Consider the following 12,504-nt stretch of genomic DNA (forward strand, 5'->3'; position numbering starts at 1 on the left):
AGTGGCCTTGGATAGGGATAGGAACATATTGGTTTTCAAAGGTTCAAATCTAGTGGGCTCTAATTTAGTGAAATCCTAGATGTGCTTGCATAGACCCCGCACATTATGTTTCTATTTAGTTAGTGCACATCCCTCCAAGACAAATGACCCTGATTCCCTGGTCAGTGGGTAGGGGGTTAATAAATTTGATTGTTCCCACTGAAACCTAACGGTTATTTCGTTATGCAATAGTCTAAATGACGCCTCAGTGTTATATTGTTTTATATTACCTCCCCATTCCGAAGCCATGAAGATGGAGGGAGGAGGTGCATTGGATCTTCCTGTTATAGGGGTTCCTGTGCAAACTCCTCACCACACTGACCCTACAGTTAATATTCTGTATTTTCTTTTTCCAGAGGAATGCTGGAGGCCCACTGGGCACCCTTGGTTGATGTAAACCAGTCTAAAATAGTAACATCAACTTTCTTGCAGTGCCAATGGCCATTTCTTTGGTATCTAGCCCTGGTCTTGGGGGTTGGGGGGGTTGGGGGTCTTGGGGGTTGGTTAATAACTAAAACTGACAATTTATTAAAGGACAAACCTAATAAGCCTCAGAAATGTGATGCTCTGACATCAGACATATCTTAAGACAAGAAGTGTTGTTACTGTAAATAACAATCCTTACCCTATGGGTTAGGACCCAAACATTCTTGCAGGATGGGTCTCTATGATCTTCTTAATATGGAATTTCTTCCTACAATAGAAAAAGTCATCAAAATGAATCCCTGATGAATTAGGGACCCCTGAGAAGTGGGTTAAGAAATACTCGTGTATAAATTACTACATTTTACTTCAGCTTCCAAGATGCTAATAAGATAGAGGGTGGGTTAATGAAATACCAGTTGCAGACTTTGATCCAGTCCTAGTAACCAATAGAAACGGATAAACTGGTATTATTTACTATTCTGCTGTGTGGATGCAAACATCTGATTGGCTGCTATCAGCTACTAAATTTAGACAAAATCTGGTATTTTTATACACACAGACAGTCAATGACATATCAGATGGATATTTTTAGTTAATTGTGAATTCTTTTAATGGTACAGTGGCTTTCATTCAAGCCAAAGGAAATGGAAATATTTGACTTCTCAGTAGATAGTAAAAATTGTGGCTAATGCTATGTACATATCCACATCTCTGAGCTATAACGACCACACAGTTATACATGTGTAATTGCTCACAGGCTGCTTTTTCAACTTGAAACCACTCACTCGACCATCTTTTGCAGTGGCAGATTAATGACATGTGAGGCCCCTAGGTTGCACTTTTCAAAGGGCCCCCTTCTAGGCTACTCCCATTATTAAAAGTTTAGAAATACACAACAATTAACTTTCAAATTATTAACTATTAGTAACAGTAAAATATTTTCTAAAAAGTCCATTAAAATAGCATGCGGTATCAATCCACATTAGAATAACAACCAACCGGTAAGCTTATACCGCATATGTTTTCCTTTGTGCTTTCCTGACAGAGGCAGAGTAAGTCTAATTTCAGTGCGCTGGGCTGGGCAAATTCATAATCACTCATAGCCTACTGGGACTGGGAGAACAGCAGGGATTACTGGATTAGACATAATGGCTGCCTGGCTTGGGCCAGGTTGGAGCTGCAGAGTGCCATTGAGCCCTATGGGAGGCTTTCCTTGGGTCGGGTTGGAGCTGCAGAGTGCCATTGAGCCCTATGGGAGACTTTCCTTGGGCCGGGTTGGAGCTGCAGAGTGCCATTGAGCCCTATGGGAGACTTTCCTTGGGCCGGGTTGGAGCTGCAGAGTGCCATTGAGCCCTATGGGATACTTTCCTTGGGCCGGGTTGGAGCTGCAGAGTGCCATTGAGCCCTATGGGAGACTTTCCTTGGGCCGGGTTGGAGCTGCAGAGTGCCATTGAGCCCTATGGGAGACTTTCCTTGGGCCGGGTTGGAGCTGCAGAGTGCCATTGAGCCCTATGGGAGACTTTCCTTGGGCCGGGTTGGAGCGGCAGAGTGCCATTGAGCCCTATGGGAGACTTTCCTTGGGCCGGGTTGGAGCTGCAGAGTGCCATTGAGCCCTATGGGAGACTTTCCTTGGGCCAGGTTGGAGCTGCAGAGTGCCATTGAGCCCTATGGGAGACTTTCCTTGGGCCGGGTTGGAGCTGCAGAGTGCCATTGAGCCCTATGGGAGACTTTCCTTGGGCCGGGTTGGAGCTGCAGAGTGCCATTGAGCCCTATGGGAGACTTTCCTTGGGCCGGGTTGGAGCTGCAGGGTGCCATTGAGCCCTATGGGAGACTTTCCTTGGGCCGGGTTGGAGCTGCAGAGTGCCATTGAGCCCTATGGGAGACTTTCCTTGGGCCGGGTTGGAGCTGCAGAGTGCCATTGAGCCCTATGGGAGACTTTCCTTGGGCCGGGTTGGAGCTGCAGGGTGCCATTGAGCCCTATGGGAGACTTTCCTTGGGCCGGGTTGGAGCTGCAGAGTGCCATTGAGCCCTATGGGAGACTTTCCTTGGGCCGGGTTGGAGCTGCAGAGTGCCATTGAGCCCTATGGGAGACTTTCCTTGGGCCGGGTTGGAGCTGGCAGAGTGCCATTGAGCCCTATGGGAGACTTTCCTTGGGCCGGGTTGGAGCTGCAGAGTGCCATTGAGCCCTATGGGAGACTTTCCTTGGGCCAGGTTGGAGCTGCAGAGTGCCATTGAGCCCTATGGGAGACTTTCCTTGGGCCGGGTTGGAGCTGCAGAGTGCCATTGAGCCCTATGGGAGGCTTCCTTGGGCCGGGTTGGAGCTGCAGGGTGCCATTGAGCCCTATGGGAGACTTTCCTTGGGCCAGGTTGGAGCTGCAGAGTGCCATTGAGCCCTATGGGAGACTTTCCTTGGGCTGGGTTGGAGCTGCAGAGTGCCATTGAGCCCTATGGGAGGCTTTCCTTGGGCTGGGTTGGAGCTGCAGAGTGCCATTGAGCCCTATGGGAGACTTTCCTTGGGCCAGGTTGGAGCTGCAGAGTGCCATTGAGCCCTATGGGAGACTTTCCTTGGGCCGGGTTGGAGCTGCAGAGTGCCATTGAGCCCTATGGGAGACTTTCCTTGGGCCAGGTTGGAGCTGCAGAGTGCCATTGAGCCCTATGGGAGGCTTCCAAAATCATGCACTGAAGGATCAAAGTCAGAAAGGTTTTCCCGCTGTTTACGATCGTTCGATACGAAAATTTTGTGACTTTCGATCGCCAATATGATATTATCGTGACTATTCCAATTTTTCGTAAGCATTTTCGTGATATTTGCGATCATCAGAAATTATCGTATCTAATCCAAATTTTTCCCATTTCGGGATTCAAAGTCGTACTTTAATGAATCTGCCCCCTAGTGTTAGGTAACCCTCAAAACATGATGTACTTGTAAGAAACAATACAAACAAGGCCAAAAACAACTAGTCCCATCGCCTACAGCAAATAAATACAGACTATACCAGTTATATTTAACTAACTGTTATTTATGGCTGATATATTGGAACCCATGTTTGTACGTAGCCTTGATAGTCTTAATGCTGAAAAGTTTGACCACCATTTCTAGATAGCCGCTTTCCATTCCGGATTGTTTGTGTTTTACATTTTTTTTTGTTTCTCAGTGGTTTTGACCTATAGTTCCTCTTACAGCCACACTTTTTCTTCTACTCAGTTAAATCGCGATAAGAGCCTTCCTATTAATACTCTTATGGTCAGATTTATCAAAATGTGAGATTAGTGTTTACCACAGAAAACCTCACCCACTTTCTATTCATTTATATGGGATTTTTAGAAGTGTATTTATCAATGGGTGAAATTTAGAGTTTACCATTTGATAAATACACTTCTAAAAATCCCATATAAATGAATAGAAAGTGGGTGAGGTTTTCTGTGGTAGACTCTAATCCCACATTTTGATAAATCTGCCCCTTAAAGGTTAGGGGCAGATTTATCAAAATGTGAGTATAGAGCTTAATACATAAAAACTCACCCACATTCTATTAATTTCTATGGGATTTTAGTGTATTTATCAAATGGTGAGTTTTAATAAATATGCTTCTAAAAATCCCATAGGAATGAATAGAACTTGGGTGAGATTTTATGTATTAAGCTCTATACTCACATTTTGATAAATCTGCCCCTTAATATTAATACAGGTTTAGTAGACTTAAAGTATGGAGATCCAAATTACGGAAAGATCCCTTATCCGGAATTCCCTTGGTCCCGAGCATTCTGGATAACAGGTCCTATACCTGTACATAATAAAAACTCACCCACATTTTATTCATTCCTATTGGATTTTTAGAAGCGTATTTATCAAATTGTGAGTTTTAACTTTCACCCGTTGATAAATACGCTTCTAAAAATCCCATAGGAACAAATAAAATGTGGGTGAGATGTTATGTATTAAGCTCTAAACATTTTGATAAATCTGCCCCCAGTCCATCCTGCTACAGCCAAACACGTCCCTGTTCAACACCAAACCCGCCTATTTTACATCAAGTGCATATGCCACATGTGTAATGCTTACGTGCGGTGTTGGTCGGGGTAGAACGGGGTGGGCATCGCTACTATTCTATTATTGTGTCCAGGAAGAAGAAGCACTTACCTCAGCTCTGCTAAATCAGATTAATTTAACCATCGTACGTGTCGTCAAAAGGAAAACATGTAAAGGTCTCAACCGGCCACATCCTGACAACAGGGGTCTCTGAAAAACAACTGCTGCCAAGCGAACAGGAACAGCAACCGCTGTACAAACACATATCAGGCAGTGTCATAAGTTTTTTATTGTATGAAAATCACTTTATATTTTATTGTTTTATTGAAGTCATAAGCTGAGTCGGCACAAGTAGGCAGCTCACTGCAATGGCCCTTCTGGCATTCCGTACTTTGTGTGAGTCTCACAGATTCCCTGATCAGGCCTTGAATGTTTTCTTTTTAATCAGAAGCTGCAGGTTGTGCCTAGGGTTGCCACTCGGTATTTGACTGGCCTAGCCGGCAATTCACCAGCAGGGCCATTCTGATATCATAAAGTTACTAGTAAACTTCTAAGGATGGCAACCCTACCTATAATCCCCCCTTCCCTGACTCTTTCCATGGCAGATCACCCCACCTTTTTTATAGAGGCCAGCCTCTGCCCCGCCCATTTTCCCCAACCACCTGCCCATTCCCTCTCCCATCTGCCCGTTTCCCTGCCTAGCCCCCCATTTCCCCACCCCAAGTGACATCACTGCCCACCCCCAACCTAAAGGCTGCTATTAATAAAGGTGAAAAAAGGTGGCAACCCTAGTTGTGCCCAGCAACATGGATCTGTTTAATATTACCAAAAGCATTAGAAGTCTATAGGTACAAAGTAGCACAAGTAAGTACAGTAGTATAAATAGTTGTGGTACCAATGATGTTAGTGGCCATTGGTGAAATGGCGCCCCTCAACTGGGAACTGCTGCATCTGTTGCATGCAGGTTATTTTAGAGGGGATTACTTGAAATGTAAACATCTCGGCTTACTATACATAAGGCCAGATTTATCAAAATGGGAGTTTAGAGCTTAATACATAAAAACTCACCCATGTTCTATTCATTCCTATGGGATTTCTAGAAGCATATTTAGCAATGGGTGAAATTTAGAACTCACAATTTGATAAATACGCTCCTAAAAATCCCATAGGAATCTGTTAGGGATGCACTGAATCCAAGGTTCGGTTTGGGATTCGGACAAGATTCGGCCTTTTTCAGCAGGATTCGGATTCAGCGAATACAATCTCCTGGCTGAACCAAATCCGAATTATTAAAATCACGTGACTTTTCACATAAACACAGAAGATGAAAAATTTTCGTCATACACATACCGCATGGTTCTCTTTACCCCTTACATATCCTAGTTTGCACATGTAAATTAGGATTCAGATTCGGTTCAATATTTGGCTGAATCTTATACGAAAGGTTTGCCTGAATCCGAAAATAGTGGATTCAGTACATCCCTAATTCCTGTTGTGTTTCACATTTTAATAAATGTATTCAGATATACCCTTCGGCAAATATTTGACTTGACATTCAACAGGCGGTTGATAAATAATCAATAGCTAATGAAGAATTGATTGAACATTTATGTTGTTTTCTCATTTATTGATGTAAGGTTTAGGCTGATACAGTGTCTAGTGTCCCCAGCTACCACTATTCTTAAATGGGGGTGTGATGCCAAGTTCAAATCTATGGGGAAGATATTGGATTTATCCCAACTGAGTTCAGAGTATTTCCCAGATTCATCCACCAAGGTCAAGTGTGGAGGGAGGGGCATGAATTACTGAGATACAGTATAGACAGCAGCGGCACAGAGCGAAATGCGCTTCTAAAAATCCCATAGGAATGAATAGAACATGGGTGAGTTTTTATGTATTAAGCTCTAAACTCACATTTTGATAAATCTGCCCCATAGACTAAATTACTATTGTTAAAATAACATTCTAATTCTCTGAAATGGTTTTTAAAGACTTTGAAGCTGTCAGTAACTTACAATACGTACGTATGTAAGATCACCAGGTCTTTACCAGGTTACCCCAACAATCTTTCTAGTAATTATATTATATGAACCTTAGCACACTTGTGGTGTGTGCCATGGAATTATCCTTGCTCTATCCAAGCAAGCTCTGGGCTGTCCAGTCCTAAGCAAGCAAAGAGCTAGGAAAGAAATGGCTGAAACCAATCATCCTGCACTTCTGTAAATTACTTTTCCCTTTAGTTCACCCACATTGCCTAATTTTCATCTCCCAGTGGGCAGCCTACCTTTCCTTCTCTACCAAATATTTTCCATTTTTTGCCTTTTTCTGTCTAGTCTAATTTCTGTTAGGGATGCACTGAATCCAAGGTTCGGTTTGGGATTCAGACAAGATTCGGCCTTTTTCAGCAAGATTCGGATTCAGCGAATACAATCTCTTGGCTGAACCAAATCCGAATCATTAAAATCACGTGACTTTTCACATAAACACAGAAGATGAAAAATTTTCGTCATGCACATACCGCATGGTTCTCTTTACCCCTTACATATCCTAGTTTGCACATGTAAATTAGGATTCAGATTCGGTTCGATATTTGGCTGAATCTTATACGAAAGGTTTGCCCGAATCCGAAAATAGTGGATTCAGTACATCCCTAATTCCTGTTGTGTTTCACATTTTAATAAATGTATTCAGATATACCCTTCGGCAAATATTTGACTTGACATTCAACAGGCGGTTGATAAATAATCAATAGCTAATGAAGAATTGGTTGAACGTTTATGTTGTTTTCTCAGTTATTGGTGTAAGGTTTAGGCTGATACAGTGTCTAGTGTCCCCAGCTACCACTATTCTTAAATGGGGGTGTGATGCCAAGTTCAAATCTATGGGGAAGATATAACATTTAGAATATATTAATATAGTTCTTCAGTAAAAAGATATCAGTTTCTAATCACTAGTAACGCCCATGCTTTCAGTTATTCATAACGTTTTCCACTTTACTTGTAAAAGAGAAGCGTAAAGTACCCTTTCCCCCAGTTCTACTTCATTCTTCATACGTATAGGCAAGTAATAACAAAAACTGAAAATGATTGATTGGGAAATCCACCCTAAAGCACAATTGCACAATGAAAGCAAACTGACTGGTAAAACTATTTTTAAGTGATCTGTAAATGTTGTTGCTATGGAAAGCAGCATCTGTCTGGCCATTTACTGTATATTCTCTGCACTACGGGCCCTGACTCCTGAAAGAAAATGTTTTCCCATTTTTGATTGTACAGGTATCGGACCCCTTATCCGGAAACCCGTTATCCAGAAAGCTACAAATTACAGAAAGCCCGTCTCCCATAGACTCCATTTTAATCAAATAATTCAGAATTTTAAAACTGATTTGCTTTTTCTCTGTAATAATAAAACAGTAACTGTACTTGATCCCAACTAAGATATATTTACCCCTTATTGGGGGCAGAACAGCCCTATTGGGTTTATTTAATGGTTAAATGATTCCCTTTTCTCTGTAATAATAAAACAGTACCTGTACTTGATCCCAACTAAGATATAATTACCCCTTATTGGGGGCAGAACAGCCCTATTGGGTTTATTTAATGGTTAAATGATTCCCTTTTCTCTGTAATAATAAAACAGTACCTGTACTTGATCCCAACTAAGATATAATTACCCCTTATTGGGGCAGAACAGTCCTATTGGGTTTATTTAATGGTTAAATGATTCCCTTTTCTCTGTAATAATAAAACAGTACCTGTACTTGATCCCAACTAAGATATAATTACCCCTTATTGGGGGCAGAACAGCCCTATTGGGTTTATTTAATGGTTAAATTATTCCCTTTTCTCTGTAATAATAAAACAGAACCTTGTAATTGATCCCAACTAAGATATAAATAATCCTTATTGTATGCAAAACAATCCAATTGGGTTTAATTAATGTTTTATTGATTTTTTAGTAAACGTAAGGTATGGAGATCCAAATTACAGAAAGACCCCTTATCTGGAATACCCTTGGTCCCGAGCAATCTGGATAACAGGTCCTATACCTGTATAGAGAAAGCAGAATAATGCTGCCTGGGTGTGTCAGTTACCCCTCAGTAGATCTCTAATAACCACGGTCAATAATTTGCTCACTCTTTTCTAGGTCAATATTAATAGTACACAGATAAACACGTAATGTTAAGGTGTGTTTAATTAAAGTTACACCTTCGTTTTCTGAATAGCACCCGTTGTGTAATGTTTGCTTACTGATAAACACTTGTATGATGGCTCTGGTATATAAGTGATAGCAGGGACAGAGGACGCCCATATTGCCTTCAGTTCCTGACACAACAAGAGTAGCAGAGCCCCGTTGCCACCATGAGTGAGTTAGAGACGGCCATTGCAATGATCATTGATGTCTTTGATAGATATGCTGGTACAGAGGGCAACAAACTGACACTCACCAAGGGGGAAATGAAGACACTTTTAGAGAAAGAGCTTCCTGGGATCCTTGGGGTAAGGAGCTTGTTTAAGGTTTTCATGCCATGATTTGGGACATATTTATGTGTATATGCATGTATTTAAGGTGTGTTTTGCCAACCTATCTACATCACACTTGAACATATTAAATACGGCTCCACAATGCTCAGTTTTCTTATGACTACAATTGAATCTAGAGGAAGGCAAGCAAAACTTCCAACAGGCTAGTTGCCCATTCAGCCTCATGGAGGGATACATGGATCAATCTGTTGGCCTACACTCAATTATGAATTTGTCACATAGAATAACCAAAGCAGTGCTTGGTGATGTCACTTGATCATCTATTATGACAAAAATAATGTACCCGTATAACTTCTATTCAGAATACAAAGGGGTCAACCTCCTGTGAACTGAATCCAGGTGATGTTTGTCAACCCTATTTTCTCATACCCTGTCACAACCAGTTAAGCCTGGACCATACCCTGTTTAATCCCCACTACATATCTTGAATGGTCAAAGACACAATGTTTGCTCCAGGTCAAAGCAACTAATCAGATAAACCCCTTCACACCACACACCAGTAATTGTTCCCTGTTGCTACAGGTTGCAAGAACATTGCATGTTATTGTATTACCCTTATCTAATGTTTTCTTAGCTAGTCTCCCTACATAGTGCCTAATGTCATAGCAGGGCCCTTAGGGTGAAGACACACGGAGCTACTAGTAGCAGCTACAGAAATAGACAATGCTGATCATTTACTGATAACTGTCTCTATGTGTGTTTTAGCAGAGGCAATTCTCAGCTGGGGATTCATTCCATCATTTGGAGCACTATGCCTTAAAGGAGCAGTTCAGTGTAAAAATGAAACTGGGTGTAAACAGACAGACTATGCAAAATAAAAAATGTTTTCAATATAGTTAGTTAGTTAGGCAAAAATGTAACCTGTAAAGGCTGGAGTGAATGAATGTCTAACATAATAGCCAGAACACTACTTTCTCCTTTACAGCTCTCTAATCTGTGTGCAGTCAGTAACCATATGGGACATAACTGTTCAGTTAGTGTGCATTTGAACCAGACCCCGAGGCCACCGCCCCATTCACACCCCCACACATGTGCAAACACGTGAGCAATCTCTCCAATAGCGCATGCGTGAACATCTCTTCTCCCCCACCACCCAACCCCCCCCCCCGCTCCACCTTGCGCCTTGGGAGTGAAGTGTCAACATTTGTTTGCAGCGGGGTGGCATTCCACCCCTAAATATGTGCCGCCCTAGGCCCAGGCCTTTGTGGCTTCACCACAAATCCGGGCCTGATCAGACCTGCATGTTCAAAAAATAACTGAACAGTTATGTCCCATGTGGTCTCCCCTAAAGTCACTGACTAACTAAGAGGTTAGAGAGCTGAAAGCAGGAAGTAGAGTTCTGGCTATTATGTTAGACACCTGTCCACTCCAGCCTTTATAGATTACATTTTTGCCTAACTAACTATATTGAAATAATTTTTTATTTTGCACAGTCTGTCTGTTTTACCCAGTTTTATTTTTATACTGAGCTGTTCCTTTAAAGCAGCTTCTTCCTCAGCTTGAAGAGCTAAGGGGAATTGTGCAACACAGAAATATTAAATAAGATTCTGTATTGCACATGTGTTCATCCAGTGTGAGTTTGGGCTGAGGTGGCACTGGGAAAAAATGCAGTGGGCCCCGTGGCCTCCGCAGACCCAAGCCAGCTCCCCTGCCATTAACTATGGGTGCCAGTGTTCCCCCTCCAAGGTGGGAGTGCAGTACACGGTGGGGGGTGGGGAATGCATACACAAAAGTGTAGCAGCCCCTGACTGGGGAGGGGGGGGGCAGCTCAGGCTTAAAAAGCATATATATATATATACAGTGCACACGGAAATGGATGACCTTTAAAACTTTCCTAAGGAGATGCAGCCTTCATGCTGTGATTAAAATTTATATTGCACAACCCTCCATTGTTTCCTGCTGCCCACATCCGTGGGGGTAAGCACTGTGTGTTGCGGTTAAAGGATAACACAATTCAGCCAACATCGTGTTGCAATAGAAGATTCCAAGAATCTTAAGATTAAAGAGAAATCGTATAATCTGTATATGCCATCTTAAGGCAAACTGCTTCATTTTTATGAGCCTATTTCTTTGTACAGTAACTAAACATACATATAAAGGGGATGTGACCCCAAATATAAAATCTTGCAGAATATTGTATTTACACATATTCAGTGATTTTAAAGTTGTCTCCTGTGATATATAGTGAGAATGAGCAGTGCAGGGAAGCACAGAAGGGACAGACACTGTCAGTAGCATTTCCATGCACAAATAACTTAAAAACCATTGAAAATGTGTAACTTATTAATTTAAAGTAAAACTGCTTAGAATTTAATTTGCTTTCATGATGCCAAATGCTATTTTAGCTTTAGAATCCCTGTTAGGTGTAAAAGCAAAAACCTTATAAAACCATAAGGGGCAGTGCTCTGGGAAATTAACTTTTTGTATTGAAATTGAAGGTGGCCACACACGTGGTGATTTGCGATCCTTCATGCGACAATCGGTTGCACGAAAGATCGTTCAATCCGCCACTAACCTTCAGGGCTGAAACCGCAGATAAGGAGGTAAAAACAATAGGATTTCTACCTCCTTCTGCCGATTCAGCCCCGACGGCAGATTTTGCTCAGGCGCCTTCTATGTCGCCCGATCAAAATCTTTTAACCTGCCCGATCGGCGAGTCGACCTATATCAGCAGCCTCCTGCGATATCGGTCGACTCGCCAACTTGCCATAAACGCACCGAATAACGTACGAAACGAGGTTTTGTACGATATTATCGGTGCGTGTATGGCCAGCTTAAGGCAATTCTGATTGGTCTGTGATATTGCATGGCACCTATTATACTGAATGGTTGGCATTCACCTGGATGTTTGCCAATGACTCTCACAATATGCATATAAGCCCCTAATCAGTGTTTTTTTAAATTATTTTTAGAGTGCAAAGGAGAAGGACGCTTGCGAGCAACTCATGAAAGATCTAGATGAAAACGGAGACTCCGAAGTGGACTTCAATGAATTCATTATCTTCGTGGCTGCAATCACCTGCCTTGGACACAAGAAATTTGCAGAACCCAAGGAATAAACCCAAACAGAATATTTGCATTGTTTCAGAAATAAAGCTTTATATAAAACTTTTTTTATCAATCGAAACATGCTTTCAGTTTAGTGTCTCCCCCTTATCTCATGGAAAGGGTAATTGTTTCTCAGTGGCGCTTCCTACACCCTGTTTTGTAAGTAGAATAAGAGACCATAGCTTATTGGGTGTTCCAATCTTTTCTTTTGCACAATCTTGCCATGACGCAAGTATAGGAGGCCAAGTTGCTTTCCCCAGCTAGAACACATGGGAGTAACAGGCATGTATTTGTGCAAACCAAACATAATTATATCCTTACCTGGCTTATACAGTAACAATTAATTGGCAAGTAATAATGAATCATTACTCAATAACCGACACCAGACCGTAGAGAAAGGCTGCAGCTGTTTATTTA

At 42.0% G+C, this 12,504-nt stretch overlaps 1 protein-coding gene across 1 annotated transcript; it reads left to right on the forward strand.

The window, feature by feature from the left end:
- Positions 1 to 8,784: 8,784 nt before the first annotated feature.
- s100p (S100 calcium binding protein P) lies at positions 8,785 to 12,166 on the forward strand. Its single transcript, XM_002938260.4, has 2 exons — positions 8,785 to 8,994; positions 11,952 to 12,166. The coding sequence occupies exons 1-2, from the start codon at positions 8,857 to 8,859 to the stop codon at positions 12,096 to 12,098; spliced, it is 285 nt and encodes a 94-aa protein (XP_002938306.1). The 5' UTR covers positions 8,785 to 8,856; the 3' UTR covers positions 12,099 to 12,166.
- Positions 12,167 to 12,504: the final 338 nt, after the last annotated feature.

Source organism: Xenopus tropicalis, chromosome 1, assembly GCF_000004195.4.
Source record: "Xenopus tropicalis strain Nigerian chromosome 1, UCB_Xtro_10.0, whole genome shotgun sequence".
NCBI lineage: Eukaryota > Metazoa > Chordata > Amphibia > Anura > Pipidae > Xenopus > Xenopus tropicalis.